The 27,073-nt window shown below is 40.4% G+C and overlaps 1 protein-coding gene across 13 annotated transcripts in view; it reads right to left on the reverse strand.

The window, feature by feature from the left end:
* The window catches only part of ATG7 (autophagy related 7), a 350,405-nt gene that overhangs the window by 100,621 nt on the left and 222,711 nt on the right, over window positions 1–27,073 (reverse strand). For 11 of the 13 annotated variants that reach the window (XM_070574735.1, XM_070574734.1, XM_070574741.1 and 8 more), the window contains one exon: window positions 23,042–23,164. In XM_070574735.1, the coding sequence (XP_070430836.1) occupies window positions 23,042–23,164 (123 nt within the window). Of the gene's footprint in view, window positions 1–20,536; window positions 22,931–23,041; window positions 23,165–27,073 lie in introns of those variants that run through there. The other 2 variants (XM_070574739.1, XM_070574740.1) reach the window with 2 other exon arrangements.

Consider the following 27,073-nt stretch of genomic DNA (forward strand, 5'->3'; position numbering starts at 1 on the left):
CAAGCCACTTATCCGACAAAGGGTTAATCTCCATAATATACAAAGAACTCACACGGCTTAACAACAAAAAAACAAACAACCCGATCAAAAAATGGGCAGAGGACATGAACAGACATTTCTCAAAAGAAGATATGAATATGGCCAACAGACACATGAAAAGATGTTCATCATCGCTAATCATCAGGGAAATGCAAATCAAAACTACACTAAGATATTACCTTACACCCGTTAGATTGGCAAAAACATCCAAAACCAAGAGCAACAAATGTTGGAGAGGTTGTGGAGAAAAAGGAACACTCATACACTGTTGGTGGGAATGCAAACTGGTACAGCCACTATGGAAAACAGTATGGAGATTTCTCACAAAGTTAAAAATAGAAATACCCTATGACCCAGCCATCCCATTACTGGGTATCTATCCTAAGAACCTGAAATCAGAAATCCCAAGAGTCCCTTGCACCCCTATGTTCATCACAGCATTATTTACAATAGCCAAGACGTGGAACCAACCTTCATGCCCAGAAACTGATGACTGGATAAAGAAGATATGGTATATATACACAATGGAATACTACTCAGCCATAAAAAAAGACAAAATTGGCCCATTCGCAGCAACGTGGATGGACCTCGAGGGTATTATGTTAAGTGAAATAAGCCAGTCAGAGAAAGACGAACTCTATATGACTCCACTCATAGGTGGAAGTTAATATATTGACAAGGAGATCTGATTGGTGGTTACCAGGGAAAAGGGGGGGTAGGGGGAGGGCACAAAGGGGGAAGTGGTGTACCCACAACATGACTAACAAAAATGTACAACTGAAATCTCACAAGGTTGTAATCTATCATAATATTAATTAAAAAAAAAAAGCATGTTCCTAAAAATTATAAAAGGCATTTATAAAATTTGCCAAGCCACAAAATGCTAACATAAAAGACAGTTCACAATTGTTTACTTCTTAGTTAAGGTTTCTAAGGGTTAAGAATTTTAATTACTATATTTAAAGCTACCAGAAATAATAAGGGAAACACAATTCTGTATGCAAGGAAAGTAGAATATGTTTTTGTTTAAGAAAAAACCATGAGGTATAGAGATGGACTTTGGTTAAGGGAAATGAGAGTAATTTTATCTAAAACAGAACTTCTGGTTATGAAAGACAAATTAAATGTGTACAGAAAGTTGGAGAGGAGAAGGGGGGGCGGGCAGAGAGGGAGGGAGGGAGAGGAGGGAGGGAGAGAAACTGGCCTTGGGTAGTCAAGTTGACTAAAAACTGGATTCTATTCTAAGGGTTTTGGAAATAGGCTTTAATATCAATGGTGTACTTGTGTAAAACTGAAATTTGATTTTCCTTCATCTGATAAAAGGACAAAGATTTTTTTGACTATTAGTCTGTTTCTGATAAAATACTGTGAAAAGTTTTCCTAGAAGGCAAAGATTTTGTGTCTTACCAGCTGTGCTTTACACTGTTTTCATGAGATCTTTGATTGCTTAAAACCAAGTCTTCTTAATACTAAAGGAGCTAAGTTTTGCTAGCAACTATATAATCTTCTGTATTTGCCTTGGAAATCTTTTATTGTCACTTTGATCAAATAGATAATTAATCCTGATGTCCTTGCAACATGATAACAGTCTGCTCCGGAATCAGAGAAATTCAGATGGGTAAACAATGGCTGGTAAATTAAATAAACAGTTGGGGTTATGGGAAACCCAAGACAGCTATTTGGTTCTTCCCAGCTCCCTGGCAAACCCCATTTTTCAGTTTTTGCATTCCTTCACCCTCAACATAGTGCATTTAAGATGACTCAAATTATGAATAGACATTGGTGGGGAGACTTTTATAAAACTGTGAAAACGGGGCTAGCCCAGTGGCACAGTGGTTAAGTTCGCACGTTCTGCTTTGGTGGCCTAGGGTTCTCTAGTTCGGATCCTGGGTGTGGACCTACACACCGCTTGTCAAGCCATGCTGTGGCAGGTGTCCCACATATAAAGTAGAGGAAAATGGGCACAGATGTCAGCTCAGGGCCAGTCTTCCTCAGCAAAAAGTGGATTGGCAGCAGATGTTAGCTCAGGGCTAATCTTCCTAAAAAAAAAAAAAGGGGGGGGTGGGGCGAGCCCTGTGGCTGAGTGGATAACTTCACATGCTCCACTTTGGCGGCCCAAGGTTTCACCAGTTCGGATCCTGGGCGTGGACATGGCACCGCTCATCAGGCCACGTTGAGGCGGCGTCCCACATGCCACAACTAGAAGGACCCACAACTCTACTCTAATATATACAAATATGTACTGGGGGGATTTGGGGAGACAAAGCAGAAAACAAACAAAAAAATCTGCGAAAACAGTCTACTAGCAATGTCTGACCTGTCAGGTCCATAATCCCAAAAAATCTATTTTTATCCCCAGAGGCCTCAGACCTCCTCCCTTTGGACCCCTTGAACTCCTGCAGCTGGACTTCATTCAACTGCCACTTAGTATGGGTTATTGATATGTTCTTGTTATTGTATGTTTGTTTTCCTAGTGGGTTGAAGCCTTCCCCTGCAGCAAAACTGATGCTCTCACATTGGCAAAGAAACTGTTACAAAATGTGTTCACCTTCCCACAATCTCCAGTGATCAAGGCACCCACTTCACTCGGCAAACATTATGGGCTTTAACAAAAACCTCGCAAACTTATTGGAATTATCGCTATTCCCGTCACCTTCAATCATTAGGCAATGTTGAGAGAATGAATGGGATCCTCAAATTCAAAAATTTCTAAACTTGTGGAAACCACTGGACTCTCTTGGCCTAAGGTATTGCCTTTGGTCTTGCTGACTGTTCACACTACCCACTTTGGGAAAGATAACTCACCTAACGTGAGATAGCCACCAGCAGACCAACGTCTGTTGGTATACAACCTTCTGCTGATCCCTTGCTGTCTCATGCTAGCACGAGCAGCTACTCTAAGTCTCTAATGTCTTATGTTCAAGCCTGTCATCAACAGGTTAAAGAAGCTTTCCCAGATCCCAGTTCAAAGGATCCTGTTGATCACAGTCTAGAACCTGGTGACCAGGTATTCTGGAAATGTCATCAGAGGATGACAGCCCTCAAGCCCCATTGGAAGGGACCTTACCGAGGGCTCCTGAGCACTGATGCTGCTGCAAAATTAGAAGGCACTGAGCCTTGGGTACACATCTCACAGCTAAAGAAAGCTCCACCTGACACCCGGTCCTGTTCAAATGCTGGGGACCTCTGAATTGAGTTAAAAAGGAAGAGAAGTAGCTGACATCAAGGTGGACTGCTTTCCTCCAAGAATCCAGATCAAGACTTCATACTTTGGGGGCCGGCCCCAGGGCTGAGTGGTTAAGTTCGCACGCTCCACTTCGGAGGCCCAGGGTTTCACTGGTTTGGATCCTGGGTGCAGATATGGCACCGCTCATCAGGCCACGCTGAGGCGGCGTCCCACATAGCACAATCAGAAGGACCTACAACTAGAATATACAACTATCTACTGGGGGACTTTGGGGAGAAGAGGAAGGGAAAAAAAAAAAGATTGGCAACAGATGTTAGCTCAGGTGCCAATATTTAAAAAAAAAAAACTTAAAAAAAGAAAAAGACTTCATACTTTGACTAAACGTTAAACCCTTTCTTCTTCTCCTTCTTTCCTTCACTATGACATTGGCCTGGAAAAATAACACCACCATCCATATCTCCCAGGCCATTGCTAAGAGGGGGCAACCTCCAGAACTTAGAACAACTGTTTATTTCAGGCTAGGAGAAAATATAACTGACCCCTGGCTTGAATGAGCAAACACAACAATTCCTGAGAATGAACCCATTAACAGTGCCACCTTAGTGGAAGTGGTTTGTGTCCTGACAGGATTTACCTTTATCTCTGGTGGTTATCGTCCTCCTTGGGCCTATAAATGCCTAAATGGCTGGTGCACAACTTGTGGACAATGCCTCTTAGGATGTCTAGCTGTGCCCCTAATTATTCTAGAAAGGACATACCAGGATGCTCTCATGATTCAAGATTCACTTTCTTTGGCAGGGCCCTAGTTCCTTGCTTAGGAGTAAGTACAAATGAGGCCATAATCAGGAACCTCTCTTTTAATCTCAAAAATATTCCAGATCCCATTGCTAAGACACTAGCTGTCCAACAAAAATCCTTAGACTCTCTGACCAAAGTTGTTCTTGATAAGCCAACAGCCCTTGATTATCTCTTAGCCGAGCAAGGAGGTGCTGTGGCCAACACTTCTGAGGAAGTCGAAACTAAGCCATTTGGCTTAAAAAGGTAGCTCCTTCAATAAAGTCTTTATTTGACTTACTTGATTTTGATTGGTTTGGGTCTTGGGGACCATGGCTCCAAAGTGCATTCCAAACATTGGGAATTATCCTGTTTATTATAATCATAATAATCCCCCTAGTGCACTGTAGTCTCTCAAAAGCTTTAAATGTGCGTTAGCAGCCGCTAACAGGTAGACAATCTCCCTAAAACTGGAGCGTCGGAGGGGGAATGAAGAGGATGACCGACTTAAAATTGTGACGCCTAAATCACATGACCCTTAAGGCTATGACTCTCGCAGGGATTCACACGAGCTGTGAACACCACACAGAGGATCAGTAAAAGCTTCGAGAACTACAGAGCAGTAGCTGAGAGTGGTGCTAATGCCTTAATTTTTGATCATATCTCTCAGTTAGGCTGAGGTTTTGATCAAAAGGGAAGAACTGTTAAAAAAGAAACAACAAGCCCCAAATGGAGTCATTTGCCCCCACGACATCAAACCAAGACCTAATCACAGTTTCAATCTCTCCCAGAAATGTGACCGTTGAACAATCTGAAATTTCCTGATTAGCAGCAGTGAGGTAATCTGCGTGATAAGACCCCTGCCTTCCCTTCCCCCCAAAGAAGATGACCTGGCCTGAAACCATCCTCTCTTCCTGTTGCTATAACCTCCTTACCCCACTTCTGCCTATCAAAACCTTCCACTTGGTGCAACTCCTCGGAGCTGGAGACTCTACTTGCTAGATGGGATGCGGCCCGAGTCACGAATTGTTGAATAAAGCCAATTAGAGCTTCAAATTTACTGGTTTGAATTTTGTCTTTTTAACAAAACACGTGTGTAGGATTTAGGCCAATCATCCATTTGGTGCTTGACTTTTCTTTAGAGAGCTATAAGCAAAAGAGAGGTCAGGGAAATCTATCTAGAATCACTCTATTCTGTGGAACATGAGAAGCTCGGTGGGGTACTAAACTAAAATCAGTCATACTCCCTCTCCCTCCCTCTCTCAATCTCAGTCTCTCTCCTTTCCACCCCTTCAAGGATAGCAAAGCAGAGTCATGGCTCTGGGCTCTTTCAGTCTAATTCTCAGGCTCACGCGTTGGCTGGCCAACGGCAGCAGATGGTGAAGGTGGACAAGCAGCTTCCATGTTGAAGTTCACACAGGACTCCTTCGTAGGACACTGAAGGGCGTCATTATTTATCTGTAACTCCTGCTTTAATGCCCCTCTTCCTCTCATCCGTAAGTTCAGTGAGGGGAAAGATACTGGGCCTTCTTCGTCACGTGGCACATGCAGGCTCTCAAGTATTTATTGACTGAGGCAGTTTGATTCTATTACATTCTATTACGAGCGGCATCTGTGGGAAAAGCAACTGATCCCCATATTCTCTTAAAGCACCCCATCCAGTAATGCTTTCTTTTTGAGACATTCTAACCACAGTTCCACTTTCTTTTAGGTTCTATGGGATCTGGTTGCTACATTTTAAGTATGTTACTCTCCTGTAAAAGGTCAGGTAGGGGAGAGAGGCTCCCGGGTCTGCCTTGCATTTTGTGGACAAACATCCAAGACCAGGGGACACCAGGAGGCTCCATTCATGTTGGAACAGCCGCCAGTTTACTGATTGCTCTGTTGCCTCAAGAAATTCATAGCACCTTCAGGCAAGGGAACAACAGTGTGGTGTTTATTGAAATCTACATCTGGTAGCAATTTGTTCAACAGCAACCAGCATCCCCCCTCCTTTTCTTCAGTCAAATAATCCACAGAGGCCCATAATACCCCACAACTGCTCATTTGTGCGAGGCCTGTATTGTGTCATTTATGTTCCTAATTACAGCTCTGGCTTTATCAACAAATTTCAGCATGGTAATTTTTTAGACTGCAGAGGAGACTAAAGGCACATGTCCTAAGGCAGTGTCACTGTTACTGACCATCACCATCTGGACTGAAAGATGAAGCCTCACACTGGCCTCCTGTCGCCAGCTCCCCAGTCCACACTTGGTCAGCAGAGGCAGCCAGAGCACTCCACTCCCCTTCCCCACCCTAAGAGGTGTGGCCTCACCAGGGCGTGTGGGAGCTTGGAAGAAGGAACAGCTGAGTCTTAACCCAGAATGATAAATTTGTGTACCGTAGAGAAAAGGAGAAGCCCTATGCTCCAATCTCAGAGAAAATTCTTTCTTCCTCTGTGGGGGTGGTGGTGATGGACACTGAGCAGCTAGTTCTCTAAAGGACTCAAGGAAAAAAGAGTCTTTTTACGTATCTGTGGTTAGGTGAGAAGAGGGGGTAAATCCAGAAAGAAGAGTAAGTCAAGCTTGGGGGAAAATATGGAGACTGAAATTTCCTGACTTGCACTAAAGTTCTTAATTTGACATTGCACATAGAGAGCAGAACTGCACAGGAGGGACAAGACCAGACACAGGAGTAGAATTGAGAGTAGAATGGACTTCTATCACGTATGCCCAGCTCCCATCCACCCACATCGGCCCCTCCTTTGGAAGGACTGTGTCTTTCTCATCTCAACCACATGGTTCTGAGGGAGGCTGCCAATCACTGCAGATGCCCATGGCACAAGCTGGCCAATCACAGCAGCCCATCTCTGTCTACTGCAAGTGGTCCAGAGATAGCATGTGATCTGATCGATCACAGTCAATGTCTGGGATTTTCCTTTTGGAATCACTGGGGAAGATGCTCTTAAAGGAAGAATGAGATTTTGGAACTGCCTGAAGTCATGTTTTCTGCTACATGGGAAAAAGAAGAAAAAAGAAGCTGTTTGCAGTGAGAGAGAATGAAACCAACAAAGAGAAAACAGAGGTGAGCAAAAAAGACAAATATGGTCGTGACATTAAACCCCCTAATCTAGGATTCTCAGGGCTAGGATTTCATGGCCTGGTTATAAATGCCTTGTTTATCTTAAAGCCAGTTTAAGCTTTTCGTTTCTGCCATCATAACCAGGGTCTAGATGGCTACAAAAGGCTTTTCATTGAAAACGATTGCTATGATGATCAACTGAGTAAATGCAAATAAACATACTCTGAAAAATATAAGTGCCAAACAAATATGAGTCAGATATTAATCACATGTGATATAGTTATGAGTGGCAGGTGGGCACTAGAAAACACTGCTGACTCAAAGTCAAGAGAGTGCTTTTTAAAAAATTTTTCATTATGGAGACTTTTGAAGATACACAGAGGCAGATGGAATGGTATAATGCCCTCTCACAGCATCCCTCTCCAGCCCCAATAACCACCGATCCATGGCCTGGTCCAGGAGAGCAGTGGTTTTGGCCAACTCTTCCCAAAGCACAGGTGGTTCACCTTGACTGTGCCACGGTTCCAGGCCTCTGCAGCCCCTTGCTCAGCTGGAACTGGAAGCAGGGCCTCTGGCAATGGGAAAGAATCTGACATTAGGAAGTCAAATGTCAGAAATTCATGAATTCAGCCTTGTCAGGTGTGTGTTTGGTCCAGACACTGTGGCCTGACACGTGCCTCTTTCTTTCTAACGCTCATTTATGATTTCTTAACATTGTTGTTGGATGTGTATTTTGTCATGACAGGTGTCAATGAAAGAAAATCCTATTAGTGCTGAAAGTAAATCAGCTACAAAAAAATATTTTGAAAGTTGACACCAGGTTTCCTCTATGGACTAAATTAAGGAGTTTCCCCCTTGATCACTCTAGGAGGATGATCAAAATCATCGAACCTAGGTGTTAAAGACTTATTCTATCAATATCACAGAATGTTAGGTTGGAAGGGATCTAGAAATCTGTAACCCAACTGAATCACACTTTCTGGTGACGGTGTGGTCTAAACACCAGTATTTTTGAAGAGCATTCCAGATAATTCTAATGGGCAGCCTGGTTGAGAGCCAAGGCTCTATCCCAGCTAACAGCTTTATTCAGCAAATGAGGAGACTGAGGCACAGAGGTACGGGACTCTGAGCAAGACAAACAGCTCATCTGGGATTGTAATGCAGGTCTCTGGGCTCTATCGTATTTTTCAAGTGAATAACTAGGTCATCCTACCGTGTTTTCTTTTAATATGGGCTACATAAGTGGAACATACAAGAATTTTTAGAGTTGAAGTAGAGAAACAAACCATTAGGGAAGAGGAATCCAAATAAGTAATAAACATAAGCTGTTTAACCTCATTGGTCATAAGGAAAATACAAATTAAAAGTAGAATGAGATATTATTATACACCTAACAGATTGGCAAAAATTTTTGAATGGGACAATACCAAGATTTTGGCAAGGATATACAGCCACAGAACCTCCCACATACTACCAGTAATCACTTAAAGTGGTACAATTGCTCTGGAAGATAGTTTGTCATGATCTAATAATGTTGAAGATTCACATTTTCTATGACCCAACAATTCTGGTCTTAGGTATTTAATATAGAGAATGCATTCTCAGTGGGGGTAATATTATCCCCACAAATGAGCAAAAATTGGGTTTTGGTAGGTGAAAAAGTCTTGGCTATTACAATGGCTTGTAGCCCTCCAAAGCTCAACTCTATCCAACAAAATCTTCTTTAGGACTAATTTAATTTGAATATATTTAAAAAAATTTTTTAAAGATTTTATTTTTCCTTTTTCTCCCAAAGCCCCCTGGTACACAGTTGTGCATTTTTAGTTGTGGGTCCTTCTAGTTGTGGCATGTGGGATGCTGCCTCAGCATGGCTTGATGAGTGTTGCCATATCTGCGCCCAGGATCCGAACTGGTGAAACCCTGGGCCACCAAAGCAGAGCGCGTGAACTTAACCATTCGGCCACAGGGCCAGCCCCTTAATTTGAATTAAACATTTTTAGTTTAATACTAAATTTTCTCCGTAGGAGAAGTGATAATGGAAAAAAGGTTGAGAAACACTGACCTAGAGAAATGTTGCTCATGCACCCCAGGAGATAGATACAAGAATGCTCCAACCTGCACTCTTTATTATAATCCAAAAGTGGAAGAGCTACAAATATTCATCTACAGTGGGAAGAGTAAACTGCAGTATATCTATACTATGGAATACTATACAGCAATGAAAAAGAACAGATTTCAGCTGCACACAACAACATGGGTAACCTTCATAATGTTGAGCAAAAGAAGCAAGACATAAAAGATTATATACTGCATAATTCCATCTATAAAAGTTCAAAGTCAGGCAACTGAATTAAATCATTTAGGGATCCATACACTAGAGTAAAGCTATAAATAAAAGCAGGGCAATAACTATCACAAGAGTCTGTAGGACAGTTTCCTCAAGGGCTGTGTTGGGGGAGCCAAACATGAGAAGGATGAAGGGTGTCTGTATGATAACTATTCTTTAAATTGTACATAATGTTTAGGCTTTCTTCTGCGTATGCTGTAGTTCATTTGAAAACATTAAGATATTTAAAAAAAAGGGGTCGGGGAGGAAGCTGGTCCCATGCCTACTGGTTAAGTTTGGCATGCTCTGCTTTGGCAGCCCAGGTTCAGGGGTTTGGATCCCAGGTGCAGACCTATACCACTTCTTAGCCATGCTGTGACAGTGACCCACATACGAAATAGAGGAAGACTGAAACAGATGTTAGCTCAGGGCTAATCTTTCTCAAGCAAAAAAAGAGGAGGATTGGCAACAGACGTTAGCTCAGAGGTAATCTGCCTCAGCAAAAAAAAAAGTGGGGGAGAAATTTTCTTGCTCTTTGCCATTTTCATTTTCCTAAAGCATTGTTTGGATCAAGTTATTCCTTGGTTTACAAGTAATAATACAAACTGGCCTGCGTGTGCATGGTACTTTCAGACTTTCCTTTACAGAATCTCATCCGCCCCTCGGCCTCAGTAGGCAGGAGAGAATCAGAAACCATTTCTCAAAGGAGGTAGCTGCTTAAGTTAGAAGGACCAGCAGGAATACTCGGCAGATCCCACGGGGAAGGACAGATGAGCTTTCCAGCAGAAGTATCAGCTGAACAAAGTCTGGAGGTGGGAGAGGAGCAACAGCAACAGAACAGAAATAGACCCAGGTGAACTGAAGAGAACACATGGGGACACATCAGAGAAGAAGCTATGCTCAGCTGTCCTTTTGAGGAGTTAATTTCGGAACAGATAAAATGATGATTTAATTGAGAAGTTGCAACCGTTTCATATTAGGAACTTTTACACAGATTTATTTGAAAGTTAATGTGTATTCTTACATCTTGACTGGAATCAAATAGTTTTTATTTAGGTTCTTCTCTTCTACAACAAAACCTCCTGTTGCTAATCTCTTTGACATTCAAATATTATCCAATTAATATTAACTACCATTTTAATGATTAATGATTGTTTAAAGTTTAATTCAAGATATTTATGTTCACAGGCCTATGGTATATTAAGAAAAAAATTTATTTTACAAAAGCTATGGCAGTTTTCCATTTGATTCATTTGTATCTAGCTTACAAGAACTAATGTTTGTATTATACTTCTAAAGATTTCAAAGCACATTACAAAACCAGCATTGAGGGCTAGGTATTACCCCTTTTACAGATGAAGCCCAGGTAAGAGGAAGCAATCAACTGGCGGCAGGACCAGGAGCAAAGCCCTCCTCTTCAGAACCCAGATCCTATGCTCCTCCCATGAGACTCTCTTTCTAAGTCCAGGCTGCTAAGGTCTGAAGGGAGCTGGGCTTAATATTATTTCAGTCTAGCTTTCATGGTATTGAAGTACTATAAAGTTTTATTTCCATAGCTCATGGCTGAAAGAAAGAGAAAGGGGGAGGAAGGAGCAGAACATAAGTAAACCAATCAGTTTTTGGGTATAAAAACTCAAAATAGTTATCTCTAAAGAGTTGGTACTGAATTGGTGCTTTAAAACATCAATTCAATGCTTAGAGCTGAAGTTAGTCAAAGAATAACATGAATTATATGTGTATATCTTTTACAAAAATAAAACATTTAAAAGTCTTTTTAAAAGCCAAGTTTCTTTCCTTTTTTTAATTCTTTTTTATTTTATTTTATTTTTTTTTTTTAAGATTTTATTTTTTCCTTTTTCTCCCCAAAGCCCCCCAGTACATAGTTGTATATTCTTCGTTGTGGGTCCTTCTAGCTGTGGCATGTGGAACGCTGCCTCAGCGTGGTTTGATGAGCCGTGCCATGTCCGCGCCTACAGTGGAGCGCGTGAACTTAGCCACAGGGCCAGCCCCCTTTTTATTCTTTTTTAAAGATTTTATTTTTTTTTCCTTTTTCTCCCCAAAGCCACCCAGTATATAGTTGTACATTCTTCATTGTGGGTCCTTCTAGTTGTGGCATGTGGGACGCTGCCTCAGCGCGCTTTGACGAGCAGTGCCATGTCCACGCCCAGGATTCGAACCAACGAAACACTGGGCCGCCTGCAGTGGAGCGTGCGAACTTAACCACTTGGCCACGGGGCCAGCCCCTAAATTTCTTTCCTTTTAATAAAATCCTAAGCAGAATTAACTACAGCCTCTTCCAAGGAAGATTAAGGTAAGATAAACCCAAAGAAAGTTTAGTAGCAAAATTAAGAACAAACAAACCCACAGCAGTTTACTTATTTGTAGTTAGGAACTCAATGATTTTTGTCCTGCAACAATAATATATAAATATTTCTAATTTAGCATTGCATTTATTTTTTTACCAGATGGCTAAATGAAGGCAATGGGGGCAAGCTCTTAATTTCCCTTTACAATTTAGGGAAAAGTAAAGGCCAGGAAGAAAGAAGTTCTCTCTTACCTGCCCTTTTCCCATTGGTAAGTCTGGAGATGGAATTGTGAATTACTCATTCATCAAAAACCTCATCCCCACAGATTTTATTAGAAGCCAGTCTACTCTTAAAGACAGTTCAAGAGTAAGAAAGCACAGTGATGCTGGCTCATCAGGCCCTGAGGTGGTACATGCAGTGAAAGAAACCATAGCAGGCAGATGTAAGGAAACAGACAAAAATCAAAACTGCTTTTTGGTACTGCTCAATCTGAAAGTAAAGGCACTCCCCACAAAGCAGAACACATCCGTATCACCCGGCATACATCTTCCTCTCTGCTCCTGGCCTTATGAAGTGTACTGTAAACCTCAAGATGCAGATAAACACTGAGCACATCTAAGTTTAACAATGCCCAGTCAACTTAGCAAATCAATTCACTTCTCTGAGTCTTGACCACCTCATCCATAAAATGGGACAATATCCACCTCATAAGATTTTTGTGGGCATCAAAAGGCTTGGTATAAAAGTTCCATGAAAATTACATATAACATAATCAATATTGGTTGCTACACCTCTCATGGTACTTTTCGTCAGAGATCTGGATGCGCTGATGCCACGGGCCATTCTGGAATGCCTTCTCTCGATCTCCTCTCCTATACTTGCAGTTCCAATCTTCAAGGCCCAGCTCAAAATCCAACTCTTGCCTAGAGCCTTGTCTCTGCATCTGAGGTTCCTAAAATCCTGCAGGATTTACTGTACCATGTGTTCAGCTCTCTGTGCACAGTCACTGCCCTGCAGTCTGTTACTTTTCCACTCTACCTCTCCAACTATGCCATGTCAGTCTCCTGAAGGCCTGGCTTGTGCCTCTTTGAATTTCCACACCACCATGAACCTGGCAAGGGGTCAATAAATATTTGTTGACTGATAGAAGCTATGATCAAACATGAACAATATTTAATTTTAAGAAATATATATCTTAAATATTTCATATTCCCTTCCCTCCCTGCTCCCCCACAGCTAATTAAGCAGCAAGATGGATCAAAACTAAGATTTCAGAACCAAGAATCAATTTAATTTTACAGTATCAAAACATGGAAACCCCCCAAATTCAACACATAGCAGCTGTTATGTTTGCAAGTGAGAAGGGTCAGCTGTAAAAATACAGCCCCTAGAATAATGGTCACAGGGCAAACTGCAAGAACACCTCGCTGGGACCATCCACTGCTGATGCAGCCAGGAAGTCAGGGCCCCAGCACCTGGGGCCAGCAGCTCTCCACTTCCTAACCCCCACTTTCTTTCTCACAGATTGTATCTCCAAAAACCCCTCTTACCCAACAAAACACACTACTTTATCTTAGTGTTTTTATAATTCAAAGGCATACATAACTAGCAGTCAGAGCTTCTGACTGGGTCAAACTAATGAGTACTCCATTCTACTCTAAGACAACAGAATTTGGGGAAAAAAACCCAAAAAACCCCAACTTGATGGTTCAGTTTGTCAATGTGATCTCATGGCTTTTTCAAAATATTGAAAATAGGGGCCAGCCTGGTGGCATAGTGGTTAAGTTCACATGCTCCGCTTCAGTGGCCCGAGGCTCACAGGTTCAGATCCCAGGTGCAGACCTACATACCACTTGTCAAGCCATGCTGTGGCAGCGTCCCATATACAAAGTAGAGGAAGACTGGCATGGATGTTAGCTCAGGGACCATCTTCCTCAAGCAAAAAGAGGAAGATTAGCAACAGACATTAGCTCAGGGCCAATATTCCTCACACACACAAAATATCAGACACAGCTTTCACAGTCCCATTGCTACCTCCTCTAAAGCCTCAGGCGCTGGGGACCCTGGGGGAGGTGGGCAGGAACCACTGCTCAGGGCTGGCTGGCTAGGAGGGCTGCCTCAACCAGACCAGGACTCCCAGGTGGTACCTGGAGACAATCTCACCTGGAAGAGGCCTGCCTAGAGGAGCAGACCTCTGGGGCACAGGGCCTAACAGGATAACTGTCTCCCCGTTTAGAGATGAGCGTGTCAAGAGCTTAACAGATCTGCTCAAGTTTATATGCCAAGTGGCTGATGCTTAGTTATTATTTTAAAAAACTTTCTAAGTATAAAGTTACAAACCTGAAGAAAAAGCAACAATAGTTTTAAAAGTGCCTTTAAAATCCTGTGCATTGAATACGAACTGGATTTTAGATAGTATCATGGGATTACTCTTCATTGTTCTGTGACAATAATGGTATTCTGTTCACATACAAGAATGTATGCTTAGTAGATTCACACCAAAAATTAAGGGATGAGGCGTCACTGTATATGGAACTTACTTTCAAATGGTTCAGGAAAACACAAAACATTTGAGTGCGTCTGTGTGTGTAGATACAGCAAGAGATAAATTAGGTGTGACAAAACGTTAATTGTTGAATCCAGGTGGAAAGTATGTGGAGTATTCATTGTACTTTTCTTTAAACTTTTCTGTATGTTTGAGAGTTTTCTAAATAAAAAGTCTTGGGAAAAAATAAAATACTGTGGTAAAGAGGGAAATTTAAAAAAGTCAGATCAGGTTGAGATTTGGATCTTCCAAACACCTGCTGCCACTTACAACAACAGACACCAAAGCACTCTCATCGTCCCTGATCCCCACATCAGTGACGCCTCCACGGCGGGAGCTGACATTATGACTTTCTCTCTCCTCCCTGAAAGCCCTCAAGGGAGGCCCTTGGCTGGTGGGTCCCTTCCGTATCCTACCCCAAGCCCCCCCCCGTATTTACTGGTTGTCCATAGCACAAGAAAGAGATGAACAAGGTGAGCCGAGACTCAGGCTTGAAAACTGAGGCACAAGAAAATGGAAGAAATGACAGTCACATTCTCACAAAATTCATTCCTATAAACAGTGAGCTAACATGCTCTGACAGCCTGTCACACAGAGAAAATCACCACTGCCCACAGACAGCCAGAGAGAGGGACAGGAAAGGAGGAGGAAGCACAGAGTCCCAGCCATGGGCATCAGGGCTATAGCTCACTTTCTTTTCTTTTTTTTTTAAAAATCTTTATTGAGATATAATTCACAAACCACACAATTCACCCATTTAAAGTGTGGCTGGCTTCCTTCACTTAGCGGGTGCATCCACACTGCAGCACACATCAGTAGTTCTTCCCTTTTTCTTGCCAAATAATATTCCACTATTTTCCAATGTAATATGCACATTTTATCAATCCATTCACCAGCTGATGGACCTCTGGGTTGTTTCTACTTTTTGGCTATGAATACACAGTGCTGTTATGAACATTTGTGTATAAGTTTTTGTATGAAGATATGTTTTCATTTCTCTTGGTTATATACCTAGAAGTTAAATTGCTGAACCACATGGTAATTTTATGTTTAACTTTCTCAGGAACTACCAGACTGTTTTCTAAATGTCTATACCATTTTATGTTCCCACCAGCAGTGTATGAGGGTTCTAATTTCTCCATATCCTCACCAACACTTTTTACTGTCTGTATTTTTTATTATAACCATCTTAGTGGGTATGAAGTGGTATCTCACAGTGGTTTTGATTTGCATTTCTCTGATGGTTACTGATGTTGAGTATCTTTACATGTACTTATTGGACATTTGCATATCTTCTTTGAAGAAATGTCTATTTAAATCCATTGCCCATTTTGGTGGTGGTGGGCGGGTGGTGGTGAGGAAGATTGGCCCTGAGCCAACATCCATTGCCAATCTTCCTCTTTTTGCTTGAGAAAGATTGTCCCTGAGAGAACATCTGTGCCAATCTTCCTCTATTTTGTATATGGGACGCTGCCACAGCATGGCTTGATGAGCAGTGTGTAGGTCTGTGCCTGGGATCCAAATCCGTGAACTCTGGGCCACCAAAGCAGAGTGCACAAACTTAACCACCATGCCACCAGGCAGGCAATTGTCTACTTTTTAATTGGGTTATCTGTCTTTTTATTATTAAGTTGCAAGAGTTCCTGATATATTCTGGATACCAGTTCCTTATCAGATATATGATTTTCAAAAAAATATTTGAAGCACAAAGTTCTAAATTTTGATGTAGTCCAATTTCTTTCTTTCTTTTTATTAGGTGCTTTCTTATTTAATGCTCATAGTAATTGTGAGGAGTAGGAATTACTGATCCCATTCTACAAATAAAGAAAATGAAGCTCAGTGAAATTCAGTAAATGGCCTAAGGTCTCACACAGGACCGCTGCACAAAGTCGTGTCCTGCACAACCCAGACAATTGAATGCAGCAGTATCAGCCGTTTGTTGAAGCCCGGATATGAACTCAGGCCTTCTGAGTTCAAGCTTCAGCCTTTTCAGGGTTCAAGCTACTCATTCACTCTGTGAGTGCTATTGTGTAACATGGTTGATTTTTAAAGAAGCTCCTCAGATATTATACATTCAACATTCTAAGGATGCTGCCATTATTTAAAACAAGGGGGCTTTGGAGTGCATCTTTGGAGGCTGTATCAAGAGGTCGTGAGTGGCATGTTTTATGAATGTACTCAATTATGGTGAGGGAAGACTTGAGTTTATGAATAAGCCAAAAGTCCTGGGCACCAAGTCTGGAAAATGAGATAAGTTATTAGGTTGGCTTATGCCATATTTTATTTATATACACTGCTACACACACTAATCAACACAAAGTATGAGAAATGTTATTTTATGACTCAAAGCAGATCTAAATCTCAAAAGAATGCAACCAAAAATGTTTCTAGCAATGGGAGCCAGATATGATAGATATGAGAGAGTGTTTATAAAAGGTATAAAAAGTAATCACTTTGACACATTTCAAAATATTTTGATGTAAAAATTTGCCATCTTTTTACTTCGTGGTTATACTGTAAATGTTTGAATCAAAATTACTGGGTTATTAGAGCTAAAAAGGATTTCACATATGGTTCAACCGCCTTATTTTAAGTGGGGAAACTGACATACAAAATTTTGAAGTTATTCACCCAAGTACTCATGAGAACTCTAGCAGAACAAGGAGTAAAATTTAAGCAGGAGGCAATTGCCATATTCTATCTCTTACTATTAGCTGTTTTAACTCTGCTTTAGCATTTATGATTCTCGCCTTCTGTCTCCCGCAGCCCTCCAAGTGGATCATACCATCCGAGTCTCCTCTTTTGAAGGGTGGGGGATTCGGCCCAGACTTCATTGTCTGTCCTCCAACTGGATCCTTCCCTAAGACCAACACATCTAAACATCTCAAATCCATGTAGATAACTCTGACAGCAAAGAAAAGGGACTCATTATATAAAGTGAGCTCTGAAGGGATACTGCCAAGCCTTATTTCAAAAACCAGGCTCTCGTTCCCAATCTAAGAATTAAATGGCTTTCTGCCTGCTGTTTCTGCCTTTCCCCCCTCACTTAGGAGAGGAGGCCAAGGCTGTGTCTTGAGGGATTGCTTCATAAGGAAAAATCAAGGCACCATACAGTCTCAGGATAGGCCAGTGCAGGTTGGAAGTGGGCTAGCAGAAGGCTTTGGGAAAAGAGAATTGGATTCATGAGCAGGCTAAGTCAGTCCCAGAGCACATTTCTCTCCATTGAAAACAGGTCTAAGTGCTGACACGGGGCTTTCCCACAGCTTCCACTGGCCTCCAAAGGCATATTTGTCATCGGAGGCTCTTGATGAAGCTGTACATAAATATCTGACTGTTGTTAAATACAAAACAAAACAAAAAAAATATTCCACAGGAACCAAATCAAAACCAGCTGTGAGGAGGAGAGGCCAAAAACTCAGTGTAAGTGCAAAAGGCCCAGCAGAAATACTTGTTAATTGTGTTATTTACTTTGCTGAATAGTAAATTGTCATGCCAATGAAGTCATGTCACATGACTATAATGTTTTTCATATGACTTTCCTGCTATGAGAGATATGGGCACTTTATTTTCTAGAATTTGGAATTCTGTAGTGGATGAGTCAGAATCTGAGTTTTAATTCAGAATCAACCCATTGGCTCAGCTCTGTTCACTTCTGCCAGCCTGTTTATGATTTTATACCCTATGTTACAGTCGGCACTAAACTCTGTTTTTCAATGATCATCCATCAATCCCCAATTCTGCTGAAAAGAAAGTTTTGCTTAGCAAAAACTTGACAAAAATGCAACTTATATTAATCAAGTGCTATAACTGCAATCCTGAAATTATAACTGCAATCCTGAAATCATAACTGCATGATACAGCATCAAATATTGATAACATAGTCAAGACAAGGGAAGAATATATAGCCTAAAGTTAATCCTGGAATCACGGAGCTCGTAGACTTTCAAGAATGAGAATGAAGTATTTCAGGGAAGTTGGGTTACGGGGATTTTGGAATTTGAATTTCTCAAAGATAAACTAACATAGCTTGTTTTATTAACTCTCTTATGAATCAGCCTTTTGGAGTTTGAAAATTATTTGGCATTTCCCACAGCTCAATGTTGAATCCACAGTTGGAACTAAATCAGTACATGTGAACTGATACTTGATGAAAAAGAACCCTAAGAAGACAAGTCATGGCAAATTTTATGAAAAGATGGCTGAGTCATTCACATGTTTGATTTAGACTGAGCCTTTCTTCAACAAATTCAGCAATTTAAAAAGTATCTGTGAGCACTTCAACAGCTTCATGACATGGACATCTTGTGCTTTAAGGCCAATTCCTTTGTTTCCAACTGGATAAATAGACATCAATAGGAGCAAGAGGCAACTGGGATTAATCTCCAAGTACCCAAACCCATTCTCAATAAGGGTCTTGAAAGTAAAGGTCAGAACTTCATGAGATATTCTCTATTCAGATGGCAACATTTTAAGAGGGTAAAAAGCTGAGTAGGGCCTTTTGCCTGTGGGGCATTCTAATACCTCATGTGGAGAATGTAACTATAATTTGGCAGCTAGATGGGCTACAAAGAACATGGGTCTCTGTCTAAGACCCCTTCTTTATGAAATATCAGCAAAACATTTATGAAGTGAGTGTTTTTAATTTTTTAATCTATAACTTGAGATAAGATTAATCTACCACACACCTCTCATTTAAATACTTTTATTGCATCCTAGCTCTACAGCTTATCCTCACTGCACTAAATTAAACAGGATAATTTTCCTTTATCTGCTAAATCAACCTACCAGTTCTGGTCTTTTTCTCTAAGCTCTACCTCCAACCTGTCTCTAATACCATCCAGTCATTTTCACTCAATTATTCCATTACCTCAAAATCATCACAACCTGAAACAAACTCATCTTTGTAAGTCTGGCACCCTCCCTCCACCCCACTCCCAGTCCCCAACTCTGCACTTTGTACCTCGACCCTTCCTCCAAGAGAAAACCAACCAGGCGATTTGTGTGTTAATCTCAACACTATGATCACACTAGTAACCTAGATTAAAATAACGGCAATCATTTTTGGATATTTGATGATGGAGTAGGGATGGGTACAAAAAATTGGGTTGCACTATTCAATCTCACTAAATCTGATGAACCTGTCTTGCATACATCTTCCAATTCATTATCTCTGTGGCCCTGTCTATGAAAATAAAGGGATTTGTAGTCTGTAGTAGGATCAGCTTTGCATTCCTCCTTCATAAAGAGGCTGTATTTTGGGAGAGAGACCACAGACATTAAGGGATATGGGAAAGTTTAATAGCGTCAAAACATTGTTTTCTTTAAATAAAAAAGAAATTACCTTGCTACAACATGGATGAACCTTGAAAACATCACGCTAATTTAAAAATGCCAGACTTAAAAGGCCCCATATTGTTTGACTCCACTTATGTGACACATCCAGAAGAGGCAAAGCCACGGAGACAGAAAGTAGAGTGTAGCGGTTGCCAGGCCCGAAGGAGGGGGCTGGGGAGTGACTGCTTAATGGGTACGGAGTTTCTTTTGGGGGTGATGAACATGTACTAAACTTACCAGTAATAGTAGCTCAGCAACTCTGTGAATATACTAAAAACCACTGAATTATACACTTTCAAAGGATGAATTTCATGGCATGTGAGTTATAACACAATAAAGCTGTTACTAAAAACACATTATCTGACTTCAGGTCACTCTGGCTCCAACGACATGCTCACGATTCCGAGTGACACACGACAGACTCTTGGCCTCCGAGACCTTTCTCCAGCCTAGAACGTCCTCCTTGACCTCCCTAGCCTTTCCTTGCTCAAATCCAACTTCTATTTTTAAAGAGAGCCTACTCATCCTTTAAGACTAACAGGACTATTTGTTTCCTTCCCTGTGAAGCTTTCCTTGACATTCCTACGCCCCCGCGCAGGAGTAACTGCTCTCTCAGCACTTAACAGATAAACGACTAAACCATTTCTGATGATGCTGGAGTTCACTCTTCACGTCTGTTTCTCAAACCAGACTATGAGCTCATCTCATTAACTTCCGTATTCAGTTACTAGCACAGCGCCCTACTATCAAACTTTCAAAAGATGTTCAGGAAAGGTTTTTTTTTTAAAAAACAGTATTTGTACAAACATATTTCATAAACAATGTATAAAATGATACTGTCACATATTTATCTGGTTGAATCTTTTGCAATTCCAATGTTGATGGATGAAACCAGTTAGCTCAGGATGAGAATTAATTGGGCATTCTTGATTTCAATGCTAAAATAAATAAGTTGGGACCTTTCTATATGGGAGGCAGAAGTTTGTATTTTTATTACTGAACATCTGTAAATGCACTGGGAATCAAATATAGAAATCAAAACATTACCTTTACACAGATATGTGCATATTTTTTTGATGTACATATTTATTTACACACACACTTTTTTTACAGTAAAGTAAAATAATGTAGGTAGGACAATGGCTTTTGTTGCTATGAGATCCTCTGGGGAGCATTATCTTAAAATAGGTCTTATCTAGAGTTTTTTAAGAAAAATAATGATCGTTTTCTAAGACAGGGGTTGCAAATTCCAGTACCAAATAAGGGTCATCAACTGAGCATCATCATCTAAATGGAGAACATCACCTAAAGAACACCTCTAAGCAAAAAAAAATTACAACAGTGTCTCCCCAGGAAGGAAAGCAGGTGGTAAGGGACAGGTGCAGAAGGAAGATTTCCTTTCCATACAGAATATTTTTATACCTTTAAAATTTTGTATCAAGTGCATTATTTATCTAAAAAATTTGCTTCTTGGCTCTAGCTAACCATCGCTACTAAGGGATGCAGGCCTGGGGTTGCCAGATCTGATTTTTCAAGAAGGTTGGAAAGGGGAAAATACAAATTTTTACGTAAAACTCATAATTTTTAAACATTGGATTTACTCAGAATTTAACACATAGGGCAGGCCAAACAAAACACACCTGTAAGCCATATCTGGCCCATAGGCCAATCAGTTTACCAACTCTAATCTAAAATTTGATGTGTGGTTTATGATTCCAAAATTATAATTTAATGGAGGAAAACTTCAAAAAGAAATCTCAAGACATGTGGATGAAACCATGCCCCCTCCTGCCCCACCATCTAGTCACTACTGTTCTCTTAAACTTCCCTGTCTCTTCCTGAGTCTTTGAAAAGGCTATTCATGTTTGACCAACTAAAAAGCAAAACAAACCAGATTTATCAAGGAATTGGCTCATTATCCTAGCATCTGCTCTGTTTAAAAGAGTGAAATATGGGGTCAATTTGAGCTGCAATTCTTCTGGCCAACTAAAGATAAGTATATGAATTATTTCTAGCTGGGCAGAAAAATTCCCCTAGCCAACTAGTCAAACAATTGCATGGTTGAAAAGACCTTTAAGTTATTTTTCCCTTATTATCAGGCAGTACAGTGCTGTTTAAAAGACAAAATGGCAACCATGATCAATGTAATGTTCTGAACTCTGTCTAGGAATCCAATCACAGTTATGGAGAAAATCTCAAAGTCTCTTAAAGGCCTGCAGAGATGCCACTCATCTCCTGAAAGCAAAGCTAAGAGATTCTATGTGAGTCTAACTATTGGTCATAAATGGAAGACTATATCTGTTGAATGCCCAGAGATCACCAAAGCAAGTTAAAGAAGAACCAGTCTCAGTTTTAAGTCCAGCACTAGACACGCACTATCTTGCCTCCCTGGCATGCCTAAAAATCTCATCCCAAATCTGCTGAAAGCTCCAAATAACTTGACTCTAGTATTTCCACATGGTTTTCCTATTCTTGGTGCTAGCTCCAATCTTCCAAACAGCAGCCTTTTCACCACCAGCTAGTCCAGTGTTGGGTCTGACCATCTACTCACTGACCAGTGGGGCCTCTCCCAATGGTGAGGATACACAGTCCCAGGTGGAGGTGGGGCAGTAATCAATGAATAGGACTACAGGCCTAATGGCAACTTTGCAAGTGTTCCACTCCTACAAGACACAGGCCCACAACGTTTTCCTTATGTAGCCTGTAGAAACACTGTGATAGGCCACATTGTCCTAAGAGCTTCCTCACCCAGGTAACTGAGGGGAAGAGATGTTGATTTAATCTCATTCATCCATTTTGAGGAACTGTCCATTTTGTCGAGTGATCCAAATAGCCCCACATCATATAGAGAACATGCTTTTCTAAGAACAGAGAGCATTTGGAAAAACAAAATGATAATCCAGTTTTCAATCGCAGTCTTTGAAAAAAAAAAAAAACTATTATAGTGACCCAGGAAATTCAGATCTGTGAAATGTTTTAATTGACAAGCAAAACATAACTCTCTTGGGTTGTAACTGAGGAAGCAATTTCATGGTGGGGTTCAGTGGCCTATGAAGACTGATCAAATTGTGAAATAAAAGCCAGGCATGTTCTCTCTGAAGAAGATGGCCAAAGTCCCATGTCTTCCCTGATTTGCATTTTGATATAAGGACATTAGAGCCAACTCTTCAATGGCCACAGGCATGCTGTTCTGCAGTAAGGACCACAGGTGTTTGGAAATCAATAGCCTGTACTTCCTTTATCAGCAATTTTGTGCATTAGGCACCCACTATACAACAACCTGCACACATCAGCATCCAGCAATTGCAGAAGGTTCCTTCTCCTCTGATAACTAGCAGACTTATTTATTGATGTTTGTTCTAAGGAAAAAAAATCATAATTAACTGCTTCCTTCCTTTTCCATAAATCTGAACATCAAATAAGTTTCAAACATATCAGTCCACAGGACAGAAAGCTTGTTTTATTCTTACCTCAGCAGCTTGGGTCTCTTGATGCAGCAATGTAAGGCCAGTCAAGTCTTCTAAGAAGGAATGTGAGGAATTAAACACCTTCGCTAGGAAATTAAATCCTTCTTGTTCATATTGATCAAGAACCTGTAAAACATTTATGTTTTTTAAAAGGAGCTGCAGGTTTTAAATGCATAGTAAAAGATTTTCACTTCTGATAAGCACCTGTCAAAAATGAAACCAAAACTAGAAATAAATATGGGGATAATCAATCAATTGATAATAATCACAACTGATATAAGCAATCTGGTGAGCAACACCTGGGAAGGCTTAGTATTTATCATTTTTTATTTCTTAGAATGACAGCATCATCTTCTAATTTATTTATTTATTTATTTTTTAAAGATTGGCACCTGAGCTAACATGTTGCCAATCTTCTTTTTTTGTTTTTAGCTGTGGCATGTGGGATGCTGCCTAAGCATGGCCTGATGAGCAGTGCCATGTCCATGCCCAGGATTCAAATCGGCGAAACCCTGGGCTGCCAAAGCCGAGCGCTCGAACTTCAACATTTGGCCACGGGGCCAGCCCCTTATCATCCTCTAATTTAGATGACAATTTTTCTCAAACAAAATAAGTCACATGCAAATTCAATTAAAATTCTAGAAGACTTGGGGTTACTGATTCTAAAGTTCACTTGTTAGGAAAGAAAATAACAGGCAAGAGAAGAGCCAAGAAAAAAATTTTAAAGGATTAAGGGAAAGGGAGGGACAAAAGGATGGAAAATGTGACCTATCAGCTAGCCAAATGTATTTTAAAAAACAGTACTTTAAAAATATAAAAATAAATATCACCAGGCACTTCAAAAAGGGGAATACCCACTCGTCTCCTTCCCCAGTGGCAGTGATCTAGGGCACAGGACCTTGCACAGTAGCCAGTGCGCAACTATGAGATGAGAAGGAGGAAAAGGCAGCCCTCTGTGGGAACTCTTTTGCTCTCAGAGTTGCTTCCTGGCCCTCAATGCTCCACACCAAGGTGGCTAAACACCCTCACCAAGCTGAGCAGCCCAAGTGGGCAGCCAGGGGGTGCAGAGCAAGAGAGTGGGTGGGAAAGAAGGTGCCGCCTCATCCCCTATCCCGCCTGGTGCATCAGTTCAGCCAATCGACCACAGCAGAGGATCCCTGTTAGAATGCCTGAAGCAGGAGCAGCCAGACACAGAGATCCCTATTGGCACAAATTCCAACGGACAGGCACAACTGCCAGGGGTTGTGGTGGGCTCAGAAAACACAGCTCATGCCCTCCCCCTACCCCAGTAGTGGCACGTGGAATCTGTGACCAGATACTACCACTATGCGACGGCAAAAGTCCACACCATCAAACAGCATGAAGAAATATATTAACACTCCAGACCAGAAGGAAAATGACAAGTACCCAGAAACCAATCCTGAAGTCACAGAAATTTACAATCTAAATGACAGAGAATTCAAAATAGTTAACATAAAGAGACTCAACAAGTTACAAGAAAACAGTTCAATGAACTCATGAATAAAATTAATGAGCAGAGGGAATTCTTCACAAAAGAGACTGAAACTATTTAAAAAACCCAAGAAGAACACAATGCATGAGATAAAAAAAAAAACCAACTCTGAAGTCCTTAAAAACACAGAGCTGATATTATGGAGGATAGAATTAGTAATTTAGAGGACAGAAATAAGAGCAATTCTGCAAATGGAGGAGAGAAAATTAAGACTAAAAAGAAATGAAGAAATTCACTAAGAAATGTCCAACTCAATTAGGAAATGCAACATAAGTATTATAGGTATTCCAGAGGGAGGAGTGAGGGAGAAAGGAGCAGAGAGCTTGTTCAAAGAAATAATAGCTGAGAATTTCCCAAACCTCGGGAAGGAGCTGGAATTACATGTAAATGAGATAATAGAACTCCTAATTACATCAATGTAAAAAGACTTCCAAGGCATGTATTAGTAAAACCAACAAAAAGTCTATGACAAAGAAAAACTATTAAGGGCAGCAAGGCAGAAGAAAATAACTTAACCTACAAAGGAATCCCTATCAGGCTTTCAGCAGATTTCTCAGCAGAAACCTTACAGGCCAGGAGAGAGTGGAGTGATATATTAAAAATACTGAAAGACAAAAATTTTCAGCCAAGAATAATATCCTTCATATATGATGGAGAAATAAAAACTTTCCAAGATAAACAAAAGCTGAGTGAGTTAATCGCCACAAGAGCCCCATATATAAGAAATGGTTAGGTACGCACTCCGCTTCAGTGGCTTAGGATTTCACTGGTTTGGATCCTGGGCATGGACATGACACTGCTCGTCAAGCCATGCTGAGGCAGCATCCCACATGCCACAACTAGAAGGACCCACAACTAAAAATATGCAACTATGTACTGGGGGGCTTTGGGGAGAAAAAGGAAAAAAATAAAATCTTTAAAAATAAATAAATAAATAAATAAAATGGACTATTTCATCTATGAGATCTTTTATACAAACCTCACAGTTACCACTAAACAAAAAATCAGAACAGAGACACAAATGATAAATAAACAGAAAACTGAGAAAACCATCATAGAGAATCACCAAACAGAACTGGCAGTTGGAAACACATGGGATGAGAAACAAGGGAAATACTGAACAAACAGAAAACAATAGATAAAATGGCAGTATTAAGGCCTCATATACCAATAATCACTCTAAATGTAAATGGACTTACTTCTCCAATCAAAAGACAAAGAATGGCTGGATGGATTAAAAAATAAGACCCAATGATGTGCTGCCTCCAGGAAACACAGCTCAGCACTAAAGACAAACACAGACTTAGAGTGAAGGGATGGAAGAGGATACTCCAAGCTAATGGCAAACAAAAGAAAGAAGATGTTACCATACTTATATCAGACAAAGTAGACTTCAAGATAAAAAAGGCAATGAGAGACCAAAAAGGCAATGAGAGATCAAGAGGGGCAATATACATGATAAAAAGGACACTCCACCAAGAGGATATAACACTTACAAATATATATGCACCTAACGCAGAAGCACCAAAGTACATTAAGCAACTATTAACAGATCTAAAAGGAGAAATTAACAACAACACAATTATAGCAGGGGGCCTCAACACCTCACTTACATCAATGGATACATCATCCAGACAGAAAGTCAACAAGGAAATAGTGGAATTAAATGAAAAACCAGACCAGATGGACTTAATAGATATATATAGAACACTCTATCCAAAATCAGCAGAATATACATTCTTCTCAAGTGCACATGGAACATTCTCAAAGATAGACCATATGTTGGGAAACAAGGCAAGCCTCAATAAATTTAAGAAGACTAAAATAATATCAAGCATCTTTTCCAACCACAATGCTATGAAACTAGAAATCTGGGAAACTAGCAACTAGAAAACTGGGAAAGTGACAAATATGTGGAGACTAAACAACATGCTACTGAACAACCAATGGATCAATGAAGAAATTAAAGGAGAAATTAAAAAATATCTGGAGACAAATGAAAATGAAAACGCATCATACCAACTCATATGGGATGCAGCAAAAGTGGTCTTAAGAGGGAAATTCATAGCAATACAGGCCCACCCTAACAAACAAGAAAAATCTCAAATAAGTAATCTTAAACTACAACTAACAAAACTAGAAAAAGAAGAACAAACAAAGCCAAAAGTCAGCAGAAGGAGGGAAATAATAAAAATTACAGCAGAAATAAATGAAATAGAAACAAACAAACAAAAAAACAGTAGAAAGGATCAATGAAACTAAGAGCTGGTTCTTTGAGAAGATAAACAAAACTGACAAACTCTTAGCGAGACTCACTAAGGAAAAAAGAGAGAAGGCTCAAATAAATAAAATTACAAATAAAAGATGATAAATTACAACAGATACCACAGAAATACAAAGGCTTAAAAGAGAATACTATGAAAAACTATAAGCCAAGAAACTAGACAATCTAGAAAAAAATGGATAAATTCTTAGACTCATACAACCTTCAAAAACTGAATCAATAAGAAATAGAGAATCTG

The sequence above is a fragment of the Equus przewalskii genome, chromosome 15 (genome assembly GCF_037783145.1).
Source record: "Equus przewalskii isolate Varuska chromosome 15, EquPr2, whole genome shotgun sequence".
Taxonomy (NCBI): Eukaryota; Metazoa; Chordata; class Mammalia; order Perissodactyla; family Equidae; genus Equus; species Equus przewalskii.